Raw genomic sequence first — 20,971 nt, 5'->3', positions numbered from 1 at the left:
ACCTGATGCTTGGTTTTATCCAGCACAAACCAGCGAGGCTTCCAGGGTTTCATGAAGGCTCCTTTCTTGTACAGGGTCCCCTCATAGGACCTGCGGGGGCCAGGCAGCGCGTCAGTGCCTCGTTGCACCCCGTGGGCGAAAGCAGAGCGGGGCCCGAGTGCGGTTCAGCCAGTGGCAGCCTGACATCAACGGGGACCACCGAGGTCCCCGTGCTGCAGAACCCAGGTACCACCTCTCTGGGAAGGGCCCCCCACCCCTGTCCCCCACCCCTTTCCCCTCCCCGCCTGCCTGTTCTCGCTCTCCGACATCTGGAACTGGCTGTAGAGCGTGCTGGTGCTCTTCCGGCCGCCCTGCTTCCCGCTGGACGGGGTGGAGGTGCTGCTGGTGTCGCTGTCGAGGCTGAGGTTGAGCGTCGAGCCCACGCCACTCTCCTGCAGGTACACGCCCAGCGAGCGGCGGTGGTGGGAGAGGCCGGAGGACATCAGCAGGGAGCTGGGGGTCTGCGGGGGGCAGAGGGCACTGTGTGAGGGTGGAGGGCTCCTCGGGCACACCAAGCACCAGCTCCCCTCCTCAGCCCCGGGCTGCAGAAGCTAACGCCAGCCTCGCTGGGCACCCTCAGCAGAACCAAGTCCTCCCTTCAGCCCCATCACAGCCCTACCCGGCTGCCCTCCTGCCGGGCCTCGGTGCGCTGGGAAGCTTTGATCTTGTCCCACGTGTCCTTCCAGCGCTCCGGAACCTGCCCCAGCTCCATCTCCAGGTTGTGCAGCTCCTGCAGGGAAGGGTCAGGCATCAGCCCGAGCTGTCTGTGTCCCGGGGGGGCTGCAGAGCGCTGTGCGTGGGGCACTGCACCACCTCTGGGACACCGTCCAAGCCCAAACTCACCTCCAGCAGCTTGGAGATGGCGTCGGGCTCCACGCGGCTGCGGTTGTCGTAGCAGGGCCAGATGATCTTGCGCTTCGTCTGCGGGGCGCTGGTGTCCTGCCGGTCTGCCTCCTCCACGTGCTCCGGCTGCCCCTGCACCAGCTCCCAGTCATAGGAGGGGCCCTCCGACAGCGTCTCCTCCGTGTAGTAGTCCCACACCTTCAGGTTGGAAATGTTGCTGTACGGCCTCAGCACCTAGGGAAGAGCCAGGGTTATGCTCAGAACAGCTGGCGGCATCCAGGCAGACCTGGCCATGCTGCAGGGTCACAGACAAGCCTGTGTTGTACTGGTTTTCTCTGGCCAGACTGGAAACCAGTCCCTTCACAAAGAGCTTTCCCCATGGTGATGCTTTCTGGCTGGTACCAAGAGCCTGCAGGCTGGTCAGCAGAGGGCAATGCTGGCCCGGCGACACCAGAGCTGCCGCCAGGACAGGGCCCAGACCAAATGCAGGCTCTGAGCAGCCCAGCCCCAGACTGGGCTCGCCTGCACAGCGCAGCTCCCTGCGCTGCCACCGTGCTGGGGCCGTGCGCCAGAAGCCGAGCTCTCCCCGTGGAAGGGTATTTCCAGCTTGTGGTGGTGAAGAGCCCATAAGGAGACCCTGACAGCTCCAGCTCAGGATCTCTCCTCTGCTCGAGGTTCCTTGCATTACCCCCAGAAATCCCTGAGCCCCTGCAGAGTGCGGGGTCCTGAGGGGGCTGGAGCAGGTGGATCCAGAGCAGCAGCAGCGCTCTCACCTCCCCATCCTCGGGGGCATACATGTAGTTGAAGAAGACAGGAGCCTTCTTGTTCAGCCGGTCGATGTAATCCCAAATTGACTTGTAGACCTGCTGGCTCTTCCGCTCACCCTTCTCCTCGTAAAGGAGGCCTGTGGAGAGGCGGGCAGGGAGGGCGTTATTTGGGGCAAGGCACTGAGCTACCGCCCCCTGCGCACCCCGCACGCTGCCCTCACCCAGCTCGATGCGCTCATAGTCCGAGTCCAGCAGGAATGTCCGGAAACGATTGGAAATGTAGTGGTAGCTGAGGAACTTCAGGTAGTACTGGCTGAACTCAAACTCCATGGGGAACTGCAGGTGGATCTGCGAGGAAGAGCGAGGTGAGGCCTCCCAGCACCCACCTACGCTGGCAGTCGCTGCCCAAACCGCGGGCTGGCACCGGTGCTCGGGCAGCCCCCACTGGTGGCAGGGATCTCCCCGGCCGGCGGCAGGGCCAGCAGCCCGCACGAGGACCTCACCTGATGCACGCAGTCCAGGAACTGCAGGAAGATGGGCGCAAAGCCGCTGCTCTGGCTAGCCAGGGTCTGGGCCCCGCGGTGGCTGAAGCGGTGCCCGAAGGACAGCCACTCCTTCTCCACGAGCAGGCGGAAGCCCTCCATCGTCCGGTAGTAGGGGTCCGAGAGCAGCTGCACCAAGGAAACAACCTGCAAGGACAGGGGGGGCTCGAGATGCTCGTGGGGACACTGTCGGAGGCAGCCGTCGCGCTGGGCAGCTGAGGGCTCCTACCTGCGTGGTGATGTCCCAGCCGTCCTCCAGGCTGACGAGCACAGAGGAGCCCGTGTCCAGCAGCTCCACCACCAGCACTGAAATCTGCAGGATCTTATGGATCTGCCAACGTAAGGATCAAGACTTACTAGGGAGCAGGAAACTCGTTTGCCGTCGCGGGGCAAAGCAACCCCTTCTTCTGGGAACAGCTGAGCCAAATGGAGCAGAGCACAAGGGCTCTGCAGGGCCAGGACACGACTCCAGTGCTCAGGCACTGCGAGCCTGAACAGCAAAGGCAGAGGGGCAGAACCACCACAGCAGCACGGCCGTGGGTGCTGTGCTCCCTCCAGCAGCCAGGGCCTGGGCCCACGGCAGCTCTGCAGACAAAAGCCATCCTACAGAGAAGCAGACCCTGGGGCCCCCGGGGTCCTGCGGGTGCTGCCCTGTATGCTGCCGTGCTGCAGGTCCTGCCCTGCTTCTCCAGCCGGCAGCTGCCCCAGATGCTCGCAGCGCTCATATCCAGAGCCACCAAGCAGCACGTTGTCTGGGCTCTTTCATCCTTGTTCCTCTCAGCCCAGCCTTGTTCACTTGGTGTCCCCACCCTGTGCCAAGCGGCACTCGGGACAGAACACCCAGACCCTCCTCTCAGCCTCTGCTTCACCAGGTGGGAGAAACACATCCCTGACACGATCCGACAGTGCCATGGGGATGGATCGGGGCCCCTGCAGCCTCCGGGGAACCACTGACCTGGGAGAGCCACTCGGACTCCTCCAGGGACCGCAGGTAGGTGACGGGGGGGTCGCCGGAGGGGCAGCCGGGCACACAGGCCTTCATCAGCTTCTTGAAGCTGGCTTTCACCTGCCGCACGTCGAACACTTCGATGGGCACCACCTCCCAGTGCTGCAGCGGGTCCGGTTTCACGCCCTGCGGGAGGAGAGCATCAGCACCGTGCGAGGCCGTGCGCAGCCCCACCGCCACCTCGTCCCCTTCAGCCACCTTCAGCTGCGACTTGTCCCCGATGATGTAGAGCGAGGCGCGGTGCTGGCGCAGGAAGCTGGCCTCGGCGGGGGTGCCGTTGTGCTGGGCGCTCAGCAGGTCCTTCCCAGCCAGGCGCGACCCGATCTCCACGTTCAGGGCGTAGCTGCTCATGCGCCCGCTGGCGCGGATGCTGCCCCACTTGCCTGCAAGACGGCCGCGGTCACCAAGGGGCCCCGAGGCCGGGACGGCCGCTGCGCTCACCCCGACCCCGACGGGCTGGCGCAGGGCGAGCAGCTCTCCGTGGGGGCCGGGCTGCTGCCACCCGCAGGGCAGCGCCCTCGGAGCACATGCTGGGAAGGTGCCGGGCGTCAGGTTTGCTTTTGCTCCGTCTCCTCGCTGGGTGCTGTGGGGCCTCCTGCCCGCCGTGAGCCGGGACCAGCCCCAGCCCCAAGCAACGTGGGCTGCCCCCGTGCCCCTGTGCCAGGACTCGCCCCCTTCCCTGCAAGCCAGACCCTCTCCTCCGCCGCCACCACCGAGCACCAGCAGAAGTGCGAGGAGCCTAAAGCAAACCTGGGAGAGGGCGCGGGGCCGGCGCGGGCAGACCCAGGACTTACCGCTGGCACCGCGGCTGGGCCGCACCAGGGACATGCTCAGCTGAGCGCAGGCGCGGGCGGGCGGTGGTGTTACTGGGGCATTAGTCGTGTGAAGGGGGTGTGGGGTGTGGGGGCGTGGGGTCAGTCGTCAGGTTAGCACCCGGGCGGCGGTTAGGCGCACGGCGGTACCGTACCTCGGGGCGCCTCGCGGCCCTTCGCCGACGCGCACTTGGGGGTGGAGAGGGTGATGACCCTGGCTCTGTGACCGAGCCCTGAGAGCACAGGACGAAAGCAACCTCAGCGAAGGCGCCGGGCGGAGCTGGACCAACGCTCTCGCTGGGTGGACATGGATGGAAGGGACGGGCAGCGGCGCCCGGGGGTCGGGATGGAGCGACTGGAGCCACGAATGGGATGGAGACGGCACGGGGAGCTGCCTCCGGGTCCTGCAGCCGGTCCCTCCCTCCCTCCCCTGCGGCTGCCCCATGCCAGAGAGCTCTGGGGAAGCAAGAGGGAAGCAACTACTCTACCCCAGCTGCCCCGGCCCGGGGGCCTTCGCGAGGCCCCCACGAGGCAGCGTTCACTCGCACGTCCTCACCTCCACGGCTAATAGTACCGGGCCCATCGTCCTTCCCTCCCATCACCTGCTTCATGAGCGATCCCAGCTTAGGCTGCCTCTTGTCGGAGAAATCTGTAGCACCAACAAAACGTCAGCTCTGAGCCTCCCTGTGCTGCCCCAGCAGGACCCTCCCGCCCTGCCTCCCCACGGCTGCTCCAGAGGGAGGGAAGGGGCCCGAGGAAGGAACCAGCGGCAAGCAGGAGAGCCCGGGGCCGGGACCAGGGGCCAGCATGCAGGAGGCACCTTCCAGCTGCAGCCACGGCACGCGGGCACCTGCAGCAGCAGCGTGAGCAGGGGCTGGACCCCACAGCACCAGCGAGTGCCACCGCTCTGCCCCAGCCCTGCCCTGGGGGGCACCGCCCAGAGCCGCGGAGCCGGGCAGAGCCCAGCACCGTGCCTGCTCCCTCGCCGCCCCCCAGCCCCTCTGACCATGCTGCTTCTGCAGCAGCTTCGGGCACGTCCCGCACCAGGGAACGAGCCCTGGGGGGGCTTCAGCAACTGGGCTCTCCTACATCCCTTTGGCCCCCGGTCACCTCCGCAGCGATGACGGGGTGGAATGGCAGGGGCAGACGATGAATGGCAATGGAGCACGGCTGGCAGCAATGGAGAGCTCTGCTCGGACAGCACGAGACAGACTTACCGCAGCTTCCCGTGACAGACCCCGCGGGCTGCCCCCGCTGCGCTTGGTGCCGAGGTCTCAGCTGATGGGGTCCGTCCCCCCCCAGCCCACCCCCGGCTCTCAGCAAGCGCCTGGATCCAGCTGGGAGCTCCCAGTGCTTGCAGGTGCGGGGACACTGCCTTTCCCAAACCCGTCCCCACCACCAGTCCTGGAGACCCGGTGGGAACTGGGAGCTCTGGGAAGTGCGCCGGGAAGGCTCTGCTGCCTTCGTGGAGACGGCAGACCAGGGAGAGCTGCTCACCTGGCTGTCCGGGCTCTGGGACACGCAGCAGGACCCACGAGCGGGGCCCGGTGCACCAAGTAAGGCGCGAGCCTCCTGCCTCCCCTGAGCACTGCGCCGCAGCGCCACGACCCAGCTCCTCTCACCTGAGCTGCTCATGTGTGCCGAGGTGAAGCCACTGAGCGTGTTGCGCCCACTGGCGTCAGCATAGTGAGGCATGGAGTTGATCACTGCCTGCAGATACTTTTCCTGCTCCAAACTGGTGGAGTCTGTCTGCGAGGGGCCTAGGAGAGAGACAAGAGCATCAGCACTCCGCCCCGGGCACGGGACGGGGCCGCAGCCCGCTCCAGCACAGCGCCGCCCGGGGCGCGGGGGACAGGCACCTGTGGTGGGGGCGTTCTGGGACTTGAAGAGGCCCACGACGCCCTTGCCGTGCAGCCCTCCCGAGCGCAGCAGCACGGCCTTGGTGCGGGAGTTGCGCCAGCACACCACGGGGAAGCGGTTCTGGCGGTAGCAGCGGGAGATGCGCTGGATCGTGTTGTCCTGGATGCTCTGCGGCACGATGAGCAGCCCGGGGTAGCTGCGGGAGAGAGCGGAGGCTCTGCAGGGCGCAGCGAGGTGCAGCACGAGCCCGCCCGCAGCTCCCACAAGCGTCTGAAGACCCTCGCTGCCCTCTCCTGCCATTGCAGGCCTCTTCCTCAGCAGCTGCCCCCGCCCCCGCCGCGCCGCTCGGGCTCACCTCCGACAAATGGCGTACATGCGGTTCACCGTGGAGATGCGGAAGGGCTCGTTCTTGGAGCGCGTGAGGCTGCTGCTGAGCGTGCCCAGCCCCAGCCGCTGGTAGTCGCGGCAGCAGGCTCGCTCCACCAGGTGGTTGATGGTCATCTTCTCCGAAGGTTTGATGGTGGTGGTGGGGGTCAAAGTGCTTCTGTCCATCTCTTCAGACACTGCGGAGACAAAGGGGGACCTGGGTCAGCCCGCGGCGCAGAGGCGGTGTCCCGCTTGCAGCTGGAGGCATCGTCCAACCTGGCAGAGACAGGACGGGACGGGAGCTGCACCCCAGCACCTTCCCCTGAAACGGAAGAGCTCTGGTCCTTCCCAAGGTCTCCGAACCAAGAGCCTTTGCTCGTTAGGTTAACAGAATTCAAAGCATCCTAGTGAACAGAAGGAAAGCTCTGAAATCAGCCACGTACGATCCGAGAGGCCAGCCCCGCACGCAGCAGGCTCCCCGGGGATACTGCTCCCATCGGGCCCCGGATCCCACAGCCATGCCTCCTCCGACAGCCCTCCCCGGGGGAGGCTGGGATCTTCAGTACTGAGAACACCTCGCCCTTTGCTCCCCTCAGCCCAAACGAGTTTGTCTCACGTCTAATCCAACCTTCCTTGCTACAGCTTAACTCTGCACATTTTTGCCTGACAGGCTGAGGCCACCAAGTAACTCCCCCCCCCCCCGCACGGCTCACTGGGTATTTTCAGTTCTAAGGCAGGAATATCTCAGCTTGCTGCCTGGTCACTACAAGGGGACGAGAGCTGGCAGGCTGCTGGGGACAGGCAGAGGTGACCGGGGGCGGCGCTCTGCGCGGGGAAGCTCCCGCGCCTGCTCCCTGCACGGTGACAGCCGAGCCCTGTCCCGGGGAGCTCCTGCTGCAGCCTCCCCCTGCTCCCCGCCGCCTCCCTCCCCCCGCAGGGTGCTCCCAACCTGAGATCTCGTCCTCGTTGTCCTCTGCGAAGTGCTGGCTGCTCCGCTGCTCCCACGCGGGCGGCGTGTATTTCTTCCGTGTCACGTACTGGCGGCCGATTGTTTTCTTGGCGTTTTTCACCAGGTTTTTGGAGAGCGTCCTGGAACAAAAGAAGAGGCCGGGGCCAGCTGACACCCGCTCCGGCACGCGCACGGCCACCAGGGCAGGCCCCGAAGGCTGGAGCAGCACCCACCTCACAGCCAGAGCGAAGCAGAGACGGAGCACCCCGACCACCAGAGCACCCCGACCACCAGAGCACCCCGACCACCTCAACCACCGGAGCACCCCGACCACCGGCACACCCCGACCACCGGAGCGCCCCAATCACCCCGACCACCGGCACACCCCGACCACTGCCGGCAGGCACGGTCGCAGCCACGGCCACCAGAGGACGGATGCCACCTGCAGCGCCCAGCACGGGGCGAGCGCTTGGCGCCGAGCCCCGAGCCCAGGCTGCAGAGGCTGGGGGCAGCCTGGCTGAGCAGCCCCCAGCGCCCCAGCCTCCTGGGCGCACCACCGGCGTGGATCCAGCCATGTTCTGGGCTCTGAAGCCACCACCTCCACGTCTGAGCCCTCAAACCCATTGATCTGTCGCGTCCCTAGAGAATCGCGGAATCCCAGAATGGTTTGGGTTGGAAGGGACCTCAGAGCCCATCTCCTTCCAACCCCTGCCCCAGCCCCGGCTGCCCCCAGCCCCATCCAGCCTGGCCCTGGGCACTGCCAGGGATGGGGCACCCCCAGCTCCTCGGGGCAGCCTGTGCCACCGCCCTCATCATGAAAAAATCCTCATTTCTCCAAGGTGGGCTCCTTCTCACCACCAGGGCAAGGTGACGGCTGCTGAAGGCTGTGTGGGGACGCCGCCAGCCCAGCCCAGACACGGGGCGGAGGGGAGCTGCTGAAGGCGAGCTGCCCGGCGCTGTGTAAGGGACGGTGACAGCAGCGGGGCTCAGCCCCCCACCCGCCCGTGGGGGAACTTCTCTGCCTGCCGAGGGCGGAATGGGAAGGCGCAGAAGGGAAATCTTCAAAAACCTGCAGACGGTTAGGCTGCGTGGTCAGAACAGGCTCCTTAGGACACAGCTCCAGCAAGCCTATGCCTGAAGGCACAAATGGTCTGCACGTGTGCAGGACCTCACACACATCATCATCATCACCATCATCATCTCAGGGAGCCCATGGGCTCAAAGAGGAACAAGTAAAGAAGGTGCAGGAATCAGCCAGGGAACAGGCCACATCCAGCCCAGAACAACAGCCAAGCTGGTGTGCAGATCTCTAGTAATTCACCTTGTCAGAACTGGGGCCAAAGTGAGACCAGCAGGTGGCTCGTTTTGCTTTGCAAAGCAGACCAAGAGGGAATCTAACCGCTCCCTACAGTTACTAAGAGAAGAAAAGCCTTAGGACTGGGAAATAACGCTGTCCTGGGAACCAGCGGTCAGGTACAGAGGCTGGAAGTAGGAGTGCTTCCTAACCAGAGGGACAAGACCTGCAGGTAGTGTGGGGCACAGCCGGCGGCAGACCTGTGGGGTGGTGGTGGAGCAGACCTCGCAAGACCTGGGGCTGTGCCCAGGCAGAGCTGGGCCCAGCAGCTCTGGTGGTCCCTAGAGGTTAGTAGGAAGACGCAGAGCTCCCTCAGCACGTCCTGGGGATCCGCCGCAGTGCCACGGAGCACAGGGACGGCCGCCCGCCGCCTGAGGCTGTGGTGAGAGCGCACCCCAAACCTTCAGACCGGCAGCCTGGAAAAGGGCGTCCCCGAAGTGCCAAGCCCCCGGCCCAGGCAGCATGCAGAGAGGGTGAGAAGAAGCCCTGGGAGCAGTGAAGGCTGCAGCCTGAGCCGATGCCACCTCGCAAGCTCCCGCACAGGGTGAAGGCATCTTACGTGGTTGAATGGCCAAGGTGCCCGAGGGACATGACCCCCACTGTCAGGCCCTGGAACATACCGGTCACCTGCTGGGAGCTGAGTCACAAACACACGGGAGAGCAGCTTAGACTCCAGGGCACACCAAGCACGAACACAGCAGCAGCCAGACCCCGCAGCTACAGCAGCAGTTAACGCAGCCACCGAGCGCAGGAGCAGGGTCTGGCCTCGGGCCGGCACCAAGCACAGAGCTTTTCCACTGCCCCGCCACGCTCCCCATCCTCCGCAAAGGCAGAGACCACGCTCTCGTGCCCAGTGGAGCTTCTCCCATGAGATGTTTCCTTGGGGCTTGCACTGCTTCAGCTCGGGCAGCCGTGCAGGGAACAGCACTGAAGCCGTCAGCGCGCTTCCCAGGCTTGGCTGGTCTCTGCTTGGAAAAGGACCCCCCAAAAAAAGGACCGTTTCCCTCCTTGCAAAAACCCAAAGAGAGCAGGGATCCTGTGCCAGGGGAGGTCTGAGCAAGGCATGCCCAGGGACCCCGAGCTCCAGCTCCAGAGCCTGTGCCTGGTCTCCCCCTGCCTGGCGGCTCTCTGCCGGTGGGCTGGAGGAGGGAGAGAAGAGCCCCAGCACCGCCTGCAAGGGCCAGGAGCATCCCACGACCGCTCCTCCTGCTCCGGGGACGCTGCAGGTACCTGAGCGAGGGGTTCTTCTCCTTGGCCTTGGGCTGCATGGCTTGCTTGGGCGACTGGCCCACCGTGAAGGCGAAGGTGCCATGGACGTGCTGGGGGTAGCGCAGCTTGTGCAGGTGCTTCCTGAAGACCTCGGCACTCTCCATAGCCACCTCATCATCGAAGGCAATCTTCAGCAACTGCGAGGACGAGCAGAAGGCAGGCTCAGGGGGGTCACCGCGTGCTTGGCACCGCTGGGGCAAGGGAGAGCCGCAGAGCTCCACCGGCCCTTCCCCCAGCTCAGGTCCTGCTCAGCAGTGACCACCATGGGCACGGGCCAGCTGGGGGGCTGCCCCGTCTGCCCCCTGTGCCAGTTACTTGGTGCCATACACGGCCCTCCTGGGGCTGCTCTGCGCGTGTGCGCTGCCCCCAGGATGTCCCCAGAGCGCGGGGACAGGCAGGAAGGGGCAGGCAGCACGCTTTACGTGGTGCTCTCCTCCCCAGGTTGCTCTGTCTCCACGAGTCTCAGAGACGTGCAATGCTCAGTAGTGACTCCCCTTCTGACACCTCTCCCTGCTGGATTCCTCCCCTTCTAGGACCCGCTACAAGGTTTGCAGGATCACCTCTGAGAGCACTGCATGAGCACGGCACGTGCCTTCCCAGGGCTCCAACAGCCACCAAAGCAGTTGGAGAGGAGCCTCCAGCTACAAAAGGACCTCGACTGGCCCCGTATCGGGACCACAGCCCAATCCCTCCTCTGCAAGGGGGCCTCAGGCTCTGCCCCCAGGTGCAGTCACCCCCTTCAGAGGCCGTCTTTGGCCCCGCAGGCAAAACTACCCCCAAACCAGGTGAGCACGGGCAGCGAGTGCCTCGTCCCAGGGGATGAAGCCAGCACCGGCCAGGTCCCTGCTGGGTCCCACCGTCAAGGCACTCCTTGGCTGCGACGATGCAGCTCCAAGGAGCAGCCTGCAGCCCCCCGCGGCCTCACCTGGAATGTGCAGGAGCGTAGCTGCAGGCCCTCCGTGAGGAGCTGATCCTGCTGGCTGTGGATATTGATCTTCTTCTCTTTGGTCAGCGAGGCGATGGGGAAGGAACGGATCACCACCTGCTCCCCCACTGGGCACAATACGGAACACGTTAGCCACCGCCCAGCCAGCTCTCACCAGTCCCCCGGGATCAGAAGGCCAGCAGCAGGTCAGAGGTTCTACAGCCAGGCCACGGAGCTTTGGAGATGGGCACGAGCAATGTAACATCTCCAGAGGGCGCAAAGCAAGAACAGGCACCCCTCCTGTGCAGCACTGGGCGTACCCACCGAACTTGTGGCCCCCCCGGCAGCGAGCGAGCTGCAGCCGCTGCTCAGGATCGCCCCTGGCCGCCTTCCCCCAGCACCACCAACCCACCCAGCCGGAGGACGTGGTGCACGGGCAGCCTTACCCAGCGGGTCCGTGGGAGTGCCTTTGAAGATGATGCGGTACGTGGTGAGGAAGATGGCTCCCTCGGCAGGCAGGAGGGGCGGGCCACCGATGCTGCCCCCCGCAGCCTCTTCCCGCTCGTCGGGCATGAGGTACACGCGGAAGCCCTCCATCACGCACTCCTCGCCCACCAACAGGTTGGGGCGCAGCAGCTTTGGCTACGGGGATGTAAAATAGGAAGTTCAGGGCCATGCAGACATGGAAGGGGACTCGATAGCCCCCCACAGCACCAGAACCTTCCCCCCACGCTGCAGGGGGCCAGGTCAATACCTTCTGGATGGCAGGAAGCCTCTTGCTCTCCCTGTGCACGGCATCCAGGGTCTCTATGTGCATCTGCACAATATCTGTGGACAAGAAGTTAGAGACCATGAGCAACGCGTTACCTTACACGCTCCCCAGGCAACCTGTCCCGTAGCACTGAGTGCTCCTCTTTTGCCCTTCTCGCTGCTTCTTTCAGAATCCCCTCACGAGCAGACCCCAGCTGCTCAGGAAGGGTCTGCAGTGTGATCACAAAGCCGCCCACCCCCCCGCAGAGCTGCCGGTGCATTACCAGGGATCATGACGTGCAGCCCCTTGAGGTGCTCGTTGGTGACCCCGCTCTCCGTGCAGACTTTGTCCACAAAGCGGTTGATGAATCGCACCACGTAGTTGGCCACATCGGAGCTCTCGGCGTCCTCGAATCCACTCTCTGTGTCATAGCTCTCAGCCACGCTGCCAGCGATGCTGCCGTACAGAAGCAGAGAAGACTTAGCTCGGAGTACCTCCCTCTGCTGCCATAACCATAGCAGGAGGCCCCTGCCCACGCCAGGCAGAGTTCGAAGGAGTCTTCGTCCCTCTCTTCGTATGAAGCCAGGGGTTCCACTCCTGACGTGAAACGGCCCTGGGCAGTGCAACCTGCACCAATCCTGCCTCGCGGCTGAATGATCCGGATGCCCAGGTATCGCACCAAGGTGTGCTCTCGGTGCCGTGCCCAACGTACCTGTTGGTGACGAGGCTGTTGCTGACACTCTCCACGTCCCCCAGCCCGGAGCTGCGCAGCAGGCGGTTCTTGCTGGTGTCAAGAGGCAGCAGCAGGTAGCTCATGCGGTTGGCGTAGTGGATGGCCTGGCTGAAAACGGTGCTCTCCTCCTTCTGGATCAGCTCCTGCTGTTTCTCTCGGCTCATGGTGGGCCAGAGTCTCAGCTGCTCTGATGCTATCTCGAGGGCAGACTTGGCTTCCTGTGGCTCCTCCGTGCTCTCCTGAAGGAGGCGTAAGGACGTGTCAGAGGTCTGCACGGACAGGAGACCTGCCAGCCTTCACCCCGCTGCTCCCAGAGCAGTCTCCAACAGCGGGCTGCAGTCCCTCGTCCGTCCCTGTCAGCCTGTGGACCTAGGAGGGCTGCTCCCATGCAGCTGCTCCGCGAGAACCCCGACACCGCCGCCTCACCTCCTCCGTGTGGTTCTCCTCGTTGCTGTCCAGGTACAGGGCTCGGATGTGGTTCTGCACATCGCAGTAGAACATCGCCTCCCAGAACTGGATGTTGGTCCACACCACGTGCTCCTGCACACAGCTGTAGGCAAACTGCGTGATGCCCGGGCCCAGTTTCTGAGGAAGCAGAAGACAGAAGCTGCATGCAGACACGGCCTTTGTGCCAACCTCTCCTCCCCAGCTGATCTTTTCTCTCGCCTGTGCTCTTGGGAGGCAGGAGGGACGCTTGTACCAGAGCTCCTCCAAGCATTCCTTGCAAACTCTTCTCAGATTTGCTCAGCGCTGACCCAGGGCCCAACAGGGCCCCGAGCCAGAGATAGGTTTTGGAAGGCAGAATCTACCAAGTATTGGGACAGGCTGCCCAGGGAAGTGGTGGTCTCCAACCCTGGAGGTATTTAAGAGATTTGTGGACGTGGCGCTGAGGGACACGGTATAGCGAAGGCACTCAGTATGTCACATTGATGGTTGGACTTGATGATCTTGAAGGTTTTTTCCAGCCTAGCTGATTCTATGACCTCAGCCCAGCCTGACTGACAACGAGAATATCCCCAGTTTCTGAGCACCCTTCCCAACACGTTCCAGCCACTTTGGAAACCCTGGGCCCGGAGACTGGTGCAGACGGCAGGGCTGGCGTGGCTGGGAGCTCCTGGACAGGACCCCATGCTCTGGGAACTGAGGGGACAATCTGCCTTTGGCCTGGCTGCAGCACTGGCTCTCGGCCCTTCACACTACCAGCCTCTGTGGCCTCCAAGGAGCTCAGAGCCTGCGAGGCTACAGCAGGCATCAGGGCACTGCAGGTACTCACTCGGCAGAAAGCAGTGACCAGTGGCAAGAGAGCAGCTGCGATCCCATGCTCGTCCATGGCCGTGCAGTCCTGGGGAAGGGAACAGAGCTTACAGGAGGGTTCGCTGCAAGATCACCTCGATCTACCCCCAGCCCTGCACAACGCTGCCTCCCCCAGCAGGACACGCTCTCCTTCCTGAAGGGATGTGCTCCCCCAGCCCCTCTCCTACCTGCAAGCAGCAGTTCATCATGCGGACTACGAAGTCAAACTGCTGGTGGTCCAGCACGGCCCGGTTCTGCTGCACGTGCAGGTTCAGCTCCTGGGTCAGGCAGTGCCGGGCTGCTCGGCCCTTCATGGCTCGCAGCACGGCAGGGAACAGCTGTGGGAGGAAGAGCAGAAAGACGGGGCCCAGCTGAGCTCTGGGAGACGGTGAGGTCAAGGGCAGCCCACAAGGAGAGGTGCAGGAGGGGCTTCACGTTCTGGCTGTGCTGGCTGACACCACATTGTCTACAGGCAGCTGATCCAACGTGGATGCAAACCAGAGCATCCCCATCTGGCCAGCTGGAGCACAGCTCGGGGGGGCTCCTTGCTCAGCAAGGCTGGGGGATAGGACCCCAGCCCGGCCACCTCCGTGGGACAGACCCTGAGGGGCACTGGGAGACACTGGTGCAATGGAAGGATCAGCCAAAAGCCCAGGGACAGAGCAGGGAGGAACAGGGCCGCGAGAACCAGTGCCCGTAGGGCAACAGAGCTGCTCAGGAGAGATCTGGACAGAGGCAAGGAACGGCCTCCCCAGCCCGTCGCGGAGGAGAGGCAGAGTGACCTCAGTGCCCTCCCCTCAACCAGCAGCTTCTCGCGAGTGCCCCTCACCTTTTTGGCTTCTAACATCTTGTTCTCGAAGACATACGAGATGCAGTTCCTGACCACCTCCAGGCGCCGGGCGCTGTTGGCCAGGGCGTTGCCGTTACGCTCCATGATGGCAGCTGGGGAGAGAGCCGGCTGTTAGCTCGGGCAGGGCAGGGCCGTCACCCCAGGGTGGGGGGCGAGGGGTGCCCCCACGGCTCTGCGTGGGCAGGGCCCTGGGCTGCAGCAGCCCTGCTGGAAGGATCCTGCAGGGTCCCAGCTGTTCCCTCGTGCTGGCTGCCGGAGCCCAGGGAGCTCCAAGCTGCCAGCAGCTAACGGGGACAGCGCTGCCGCTCAGCCAGGAGGCAGCTCCGGAGGCAGGACTGCCCACATTTTGCTCGCATGGGACCGTCGGACACGCCGCGGTGTGGAAGTGAGGCGGCACCCCGAGAGCCGGCACTGCCACGGGGGAGCTCCTCCCAGGCAGGGCTCCTCACTGCGGGGACGCACTGCGCACACGTACCGATGGGGGGGCCCGACGGCACCATGCACTTCTTCTCCGCCTTCACAGCAGGAGGGGCTGTCTGCAGCTTGGCCGTGGCCTGGTCAATGATCCACTGCACTGTGCCCTCATCCAGACGGGGAAAAGGCTTCTGGTGGAGGCGCAGGTGGCAGCCTTCCGTGGGCTTCTGCACCTTGTGCATGGTCACTGCGGGGTACGGGTTCTCCTGGCACAGCAAAGAGTTTCTTTTCAGGCACGTGGAAGTCGTGTCCTCTCCCAGAGCAGGAGGCTCAGGAAGGCATTCTTCTGCAAACCCTGCTCCTCTCCTCCTCTCCCAGAAGGCGATCTACAGTCCCCCAGGCCTGCAGCCCTGAGACCTTAGTTACAGTGCCATCGTGCTCTGCTCTCAGGAGCTGCAAGGACAGCACTCCGGCCCTGAACTCAGCAGCGAGCAAAAAGCCAGTCAGGAGCTCAGGGCTGAGGTGCCCAAGGGGCTCACAGGGCGCTGCTCTGCTCTCGGAAGACCTCAGCAGGTCTGACCTGCGCCATACAACACGTGCATCAGCTGGCCAGCTGCTCCAGGGCAAAGGAAGTGCCTGATGGCCAGGCCACCCCAAAAGAAGGGCTCCTCCTCCCAGGCCGGATGCCTTTGGGTCCGTCAGGAGTTGCCCTGCCACACCTAGCAGTGCAGGGCAGGATGGAATAAGCACCGCCAGCACTGCCTCCAGCACCAGCTCACAGTAACACAAGTGGAAGGAGGACGGACTGACCGGGGCTATGACCCAGGTTCTCCCAGCCCCGTGTCCCCGTCAGACCATCAGTTCCCCTCTGGTGCTCAGGACTCACATTTTTGTAAAGCTTCTCTGCCAGCTCCTTGATGTGCCGCAGTATTTTCTGCTTGTTCCCCTCTTCTGCACGCATGCGCTTCACTTCATAAGCAACAAGCTGGAAGGAGGAGAGGCAGGTGAGAGGCGCAGCCGCCCGCTGGGCAGGATCCGACCACCCTCCCCATGCCCCAGCTCTGTCCCCAGCAGCTGCCAGGCCGGGCTCAGCACCGCAGCCAAGCATCGAGGCGGATCCCCACCCGTGCCGTGGGAGGGAGCGCGTCCCACCCGTTCCCACCCGCTCCCAGTGGCGGCAGCGCGGCACGGGGCAGCCGGCAGGGGCTGGGGGAGCTGCTCACCTCATCGAACAGGTCGATGGCACGGTACGGGGCGCCCCTCTCGGTCACGAAGCCAGCGAACGCCATGCCCTCCAGCACCTTGGTGAGGAAGTCGTCCTCCGTCAGCCCCCGCTGCCCGAGGAAGGCTGCCTGCAACAGGGAAGCGCGGAGCCGTCAGCAGCACAGCAGCACGGCGGCCGTCCTGGCGTGGGCGGCACAGCGAGGGCCCCGTCCCCGTGGGTTAGCAGAGATGCCTGCACCCAGCCCACAGAGCTGAGGGCACGTCCTGGGTCTGCAGCAGGACAGACGTGGGGCAAGCAGGGCACGCTGCCCGAGCACCAGCCCGCCTGCCCCCGGAGGCAGGTGGGGCTCAGCAGCCACAGGCGCGCAGAAGCCCAAAATACCCCGAGTTGGGAGGGAGTCACCAGGATCGCTGAGGCAACTCCCGGCTCCACAAAGGAAACCTAAGAGCTAAACCATGCAGCTAATATTGTCCGAATGCTTCCCGAACTCCTGCAGCTTGGTGCCAGTGCCCGACCATGTCCCTGGGGAGCCCATCCCAGTGCCCAACCACGTCCCTGGGGAGCCCGTCCCAGTGCCCAACCACCTCTGGGTGCTGACCCTTCCCCTGCCAGCCCTGCCCCAGCTCCACGCCACCCTCCCAACCCACCAGCAGTCACAGAGAGGAGACCAGCTCTCCCCCCTCCGCTCCCACAGCGGGCTCCTTCCAGCATCTGCAGCGAGGACCTCACCCTGAATGCTTGCTCACCCTGCCTCTTGCCCCGGCTGTGCCTCCGAAGGCATCGCACCACTGCCCACAAAGGCAGCCCGAGGTGCCAGGGCTACCCAAAGCCCCCGGGACCTTCCCCTGGGCGGATGAGCAGGGAGCTGGCCCCCAGCTGCCGCGGGGCTCCCTGCTCCCCCAGCACCCTCATGCGCCCGGTGCGATGCTGGGAGCAGGGCTGCAGGGTGCTACAAGCAATCAGTGTGGCTATTTGGGCAAGAATGGGATGTTTCTGAGATGCCGCTGTGGCCAGAGCAGCCAAATGAGCGGAATTCAGGCTATTCTGTGCCGCACGCAGCTGCTGCACGTGATGGTTTTATGAAGCGGAGGTTTGTTATGCTTCGTAAGCTCTATAGCTGTTTACCAAGGTAAAGGTAAAAAGTAAAGTTTTTCTTGGTTTTACTGCGTGCTTATAATTTTACGGAACACGTGAATCTTGTCAGCAATAAACATTTACTGAGCATAAAAAAAAATCATTCAAAACCTTTAAGAACTCAGTGCTGATTTTAAACATCAGAGGCCAGCACGATTCCTCCAGCACCGGGCAGTGCTGGCGATGCACACGCCCAGGACGTGCACAGCACAGGTGTGCTCACGCCTGCCCCCCGCACACTTCTGCGGGACCGAGGTTTTGCCCCCACGCTGTGCTCCAGCCCGCCGGTCCCCACGGGCCTGGCGTGGGCAGCGGCGAGGGGTGAGCTGCTTGCAGCTGACGTGGCCACGCTGAGCTGCAGCGCCCGAGCCCCTCTGCTCTCTCCCTGTCTGTTGTCTTCTCCTGTGCCTGATCTCCCCACAGACCCCCAAACACCTCAAATATTTTCCTCTTCTCCCTGCCCCACGCTTGCCAACAGCCCCAAGGCACCCAGATCGGCCGGCCCTGCCTGCCTCGTCTCCCCAGGCTCTGCTTCCTTTGCCTAGACTTCAAGAAAACCCACAGCTCCAGTCTGCGACGTGAGGGATGCCTTCTGTAAGCCTCTGCACGACACCAGGCACACGAACGTCAGCTGTGGTGCATCTGACCACGTGTGGGCACGAACAGGGAAATGGTATCTGACCCACGGGACCTCGGGATGCTCAAGGACAAACGAGGGATGCAGGGGGAGCTGGCGATGGTGCAGGGCAGTCACCTGCTGGCAACGCAGGTCTTTATTTCTAGATACGGCTGCATTTGTGCAAACCTTCCCACAGATTAACTCTCCCCAACCTTAATTCAACCCATTTGGTAAAGAGTTTATCCGCAGACCTACAACGCAGCCTGAAAAGATAACCCTGCTGTGCGGGCACAAGGCCTTGGGGCAGGAGGAGCAGAGTCCCTGCACCCGCATGTCCCCTGCCCGCCCCTGCTGGCCGAGCCCCGAGGCTTCCTGCCCTCCCACCACCCCACGTGCCTCTGTCCCGGCCGTACCTTGTGGAAGCGGATGACCGGCTCGGGATGGATGCGGATGATGTGCAGACACCAGCGATAGCCCTGCAGCAGCTGTGCAAACAAGCGAAGGAAGACAGCCCGGATCTCCTTGTCCTGTGAACAGGGACGGGCGGCGCGGTCAGAGGGGCGAGGAGCAGCCAGCAAGCAGGGCAGAAGTTTCCACCCAAGATCCGAGCCACGTGTCAGGCTCGGCCTCTGCTGAGCGGGGCAGGAAACCCAAAGGTTCAAGGGAAAAGGGAGAGGCAGACGGATCCCCCGCGTTCTGCCCTTTCAGCGTCCCTGACACCGCGCACGGAGGAAGGAGCTCTCAGCCCCAGGGCCCAAGGTGCCGCTCCCGGCAGGGCAGCACACTGGCACCGCGCGCTGAGCCCGCTCGTGGCAGTGCTGCTGGCTCCAGGTCGGAGCACGTCCTGGGGCTGGGGGCAGCGTGCTGAGGCAGCGGTGCTGAGTGCAGGGCAGCCTGCTCTGTGCCAGCCTGCAGCTCTGCCAGCCTGCTCTGTGCCAGCCTGCTCCGTGCCTGCGGAGCGCGGTGCCCACAGGGGCGGCAGCCTCGCGGCAGGGGCTCTCCGCTCCCGAAGCGGCGAGGCCCTGCGCCTCCCCTCTTCCCACTCCACTCACCTGCATTTTGAGGGAAGAGGCAGAAACGGTGGAAGGGGGGAACGCGAGATCAGCCACCTCCAGCTCTGGGTCCAAGACCTGCACAGACAGGGCACAAAGCATGCTTGAGCCCGCGGGGATCTGTCCTCCCAGCTGGGCGCCGTGCAGCAGCGCTCCCCGGGAGCCCGGCAGGACCCACGGACGAGGGGTGAGGGGCTCGCAACCCGCAGGGCTGGGCTGTGGTCGCCAGCCATCAGAACCCCCCCGCTGTGCCACGGGCTCCCCGTGGCTGGACGCAGCTGCCCAGGGACAGCTCGGCGGCTGCCTCTCCAGATCCGTGTCCTTGTTAGAACTGGGGAAACGCGTGCCACGGAGGGGCTGGCGCTTGGCACGGCCAGGCTGTGGCCAGGGCTCACGCATGCAGCGGAGCTCAGCCCGCTCTCCCCCCGGCCACAGGCAGCGGGGGCCAAGGCGCCCAGCCTTTGTTTGCCTGCGCTGTCCTGGGCACGCACTCGCACGGCCGGCAGGCTCTGGGAACGTGCTGGCAGCCAGAAAAGCAGCTTCAGGGCTGCAGCTGCTTCCTGCCCGAGGGCTGGGAGCCAGCCACCTGATTCCCAGAAACCTTTGGCAGAGGGGCCCCCTGCAGCACTGCCACGCAGCAGAGGCCGTCGGGATCCGGAGAGGTCCTGTGCGGCACGGCCAGGGGGACCCTGAGGTCGGAGCCCTGCCCTCAGCTCCGCTCTGCCCGTTCCCCCCCGCGCTCCCCAGGCGCCCGCACCCTGGAGGTGGGGAGAAGCCGCAGCACTTACCATGGAGAGGGCTTCCCGGGTCTGCTGCAGCAGCGGCTCAGGGAGCAGGGAGATGTGCACGCACTCAGGGACGTTCACCGTCCCGCCGTCCAGGTCTGCGATAACAACATCCAGCTGCAAGGGGGGACGGGCGTGAGACGAGGCCAGGCTGGGGCACTGCCACCGCCTCCTGCTGCCGACGGGGAGCTAACGGGGGAAGGAACCCGGCCGAGGGGGCGACCTTGGGGAACCCCAGCTTGTCTCCTCTCCGTCTTCTGCAAGCTCAGAGCGCTCTGGCCTTCAGCAGCAATTTCCCCTCACCCACTGTCACTGCACCCAGACACGAGCAATACCACAGCTGCAACAGGATCCCACCACTGCCTGCAGTGGAGGCACCCGGCTGCACAGAGCCCACGGCAATGGCACCCACAAAACCGGGGGCAAGCCAGATCTGAGGGAGCAGCAGGGGAGGCAAGCTGGCAGAAGAGGGACGAAGAGGGACGCAGCCCTGCTCGGGAGGCTGGGTCACCGATCGCGGCTTTGCGGCATCAGACTCCTCAGCTGGGTGAGACGTCTCATGGAGAGCAGACACCGATGCCAGCCCCAGCGCGTACGCCACCCCGCTTAACCCAAACGGCACTTCTCAGCTTGTTCAGAAGGCTGCACAAAAGCTTGTTTCAGTTTGGATCAGGCTCATTACGCTTTGATTTAATTCAGCTTCTGCACTGAAGTCTGTCGGGCTGAAGTGCCAACACAGCCTCTTGGACCAGTGCTGCCAGCTGAGTTTCAAACTCAAACCCTCGGTTAACCCAGGCGCTGCTGGCTGACTGGAGACCTGACGCCCTGCCCGGGCAGCCCCAGGCAGCCCCCCTGGCTCGTGGCCGAGCTGCCCGGCCAGGACAGCACACTGGGTGCAAGCCGGGTGCCCAGCCTGCTGAGCCGGGCGCCTTTCGGGGCCGTTTTGTCTCTGGGACCACTGGCACATGGCCCCGCTGCTTCCCCTGGCCCAGTCCCCGCTCCCAGCCCCCAGGACAGGGCATGGGGGCAGGGGTCTCACCAGCTCCTGGGTCTCCGACTGGAAGATGGAGTGGACTCCGATAATGAAGGGCGTCGGTGTGCTCAGCACCTCCAGGAGCTGCGCAGGCAGGATGGGCACGTACGTGAAGCTGCAAGCAGAAGAGGTCATCGCTGCAGCCGGTGGAGCCCCGCTCGGTGCCCGGCCCCGTCCTCCCCACGCAGCCCCCCTGGCGGAGCTCAGCCCACCATCCTGCCCCTCGCAGCGCTCTCCTGCCACGAACACACCAGCGTGTCCCCGAGCAGGGTTTGCGGGCTAGGACATGAGGAGACGGCAAGTGCAGCACCCTGAACCCATCCTTTCTCTGTTCCACGGGCAGCTGATGG

At 64.4% G+C, this 20,971-nt stretch overlaps 1 protein-coding gene across 8 annotated transcripts in view; it reads right to left on the bottom strand.

Annotated features, from left to right (window-relative positions):
• The window catches only part of SBF1 (SET binding factor 1), a 73,691-nt gene that overhangs the window by 2,431 nt on the left and 50,289 nt on the right, over nucleotides 1-20,971 (bottom strand). For 2 of the 8 annotated variants that reach the window (XM_083835838.1, XM_083835839.1), the window contains exons 8-41: nucleotides 20,628-20,736; nucleotides 19,592-19,705; nucleotides 18,804-18,881; nucleotides 18,165-18,278; nucleotides 15,997-16,125; nucleotides 15,660-15,758; nucleotides 14,835-15,039; nucleotides 14,339-14,451; nucleotides 13,698-13,847; nucleotides 13,490-13,558; nucleotides 12,643-12,801; nucleotides 12,196-12,455; nucleotides 11,767-11,939; nucleotides 11,487-11,560; nucleotides 11,179-11,374; nucleotides 10,733-10,860; nucleotides 9,769-9,944; nucleotides 9,098-9,175; nucleotides 7,185-7,324; nucleotides 6,225-6,432; nucleotides 5,869-6,065; nucleotides 5,632-5,769; nucleotides 4,566-4,658; nucleotides 4,165-4,242; nucleotides 3,396-3,580; nucleotides 3,147-3,323; nucleotides 2,421-2,522; nucleotides 2,153-2,338; nucleotides 1,871-1,997; nucleotides 1,656-1,786; nucleotides 883-1,116; nucleotides 659-769; nucleotides 289-500; nucleotides 3-90 (exon numbers count right to left, since the gene is read on the bottom strand). In XM_083835838.1, coding sequence (XP_083691964.1) covers nucleotides 3-90; nucleotides 289-500; nucleotides 659-769; nucleotides 883-1,116; nucleotides 1,656-1,786; nucleotides 1,871-1,997; nucleotides 2,153-2,338; nucleotides 2,421-2,522; nucleotides 3,147-3,323; nucleotides 3,396-3,580; nucleotides 4,165-4,242; nucleotides 4,566-4,658; nucleotides 5,632-5,769; nucleotides 5,869-6,065; nucleotides 6,225-6,432; nucleotides 7,185-7,324; nucleotides 9,098-9,175; nucleotides 9,769-9,944; nucleotides 10,733-10,860; nucleotides 11,179-11,374; nucleotides 11,487-11,560; nucleotides 11,767-11,939; nucleotides 12,196-12,455; nucleotides 12,643-12,801; nucleotides 13,490-13,558; nucleotides 13,698-13,847; nucleotides 14,339-14,451; nucleotides 14,835-15,039; nucleotides 15,660-15,758; nucleotides 15,997-16,125; nucleotides 18,165-18,278; nucleotides 18,804-18,881; nucleotides 19,592-19,705; nucleotides 20,628-20,736 — 4,831 coding nt within the window. The remainder of the gene's footprint in view (nucleotides 1-2; nucleotides 91-288; nucleotides 501-658; nucleotides 770-882; nucleotides 1,117-1,655; nucleotides 1,787-1,870; nucleotides 1,998-2,152; nucleotides 2,339-2,420; nucleotides 2,523-3,146; nucleotides 3,324-3,395; nucleotides 3,581-4,164; nucleotides 4,243-4,565; nucleotides 4,659-5,631; nucleotides 5,770-5,868; nucleotides 6,066-6,224; nucleotides 6,433-7,184; nucleotides 7,325-9,097; nucleotides 9,176-9,768; nucleotides 9,945-10,732; nucleotides 10,861-11,178; nucleotides 11,375-11,486; nucleotides 11,561-11,766; nucleotides 11,940-12,195; nucleotides 12,456-12,642; nucleotides 12,802-13,489; nucleotides 13,559-13,697; nucleotides 13,848-14,338; nucleotides 14,452-14,834; nucleotides 15,040-15,659; nucleotides 15,759-15,996; nucleotides 16,126-18,164; nucleotides 18,279-18,803; nucleotides 18,882-19,591; nucleotides 19,706-20,627; nucleotides 20,737-20,971) is intronic. The other 6 variants (XM_083835841.1, XM_083835842.1, XM_083835840.1 and 3 more) reach the window with 6 other exon arrangements.

The sequence above is a fragment of the Anser anser genome (genome assembly GCF_964211835.1).
Source record: "Anser anser genome assembly, chromosome: 1".
Taxonomy (NCBI): Eukaryota; Metazoa; Chordata; class Aves; order Anseriformes; family Anatidae; genus Anser; species Anser anser.
The sequence above is the reverse complement of the archived record's forward strand: the minus strand, read 5'-3'. Positions and strand labels throughout refer to the sequence as shown.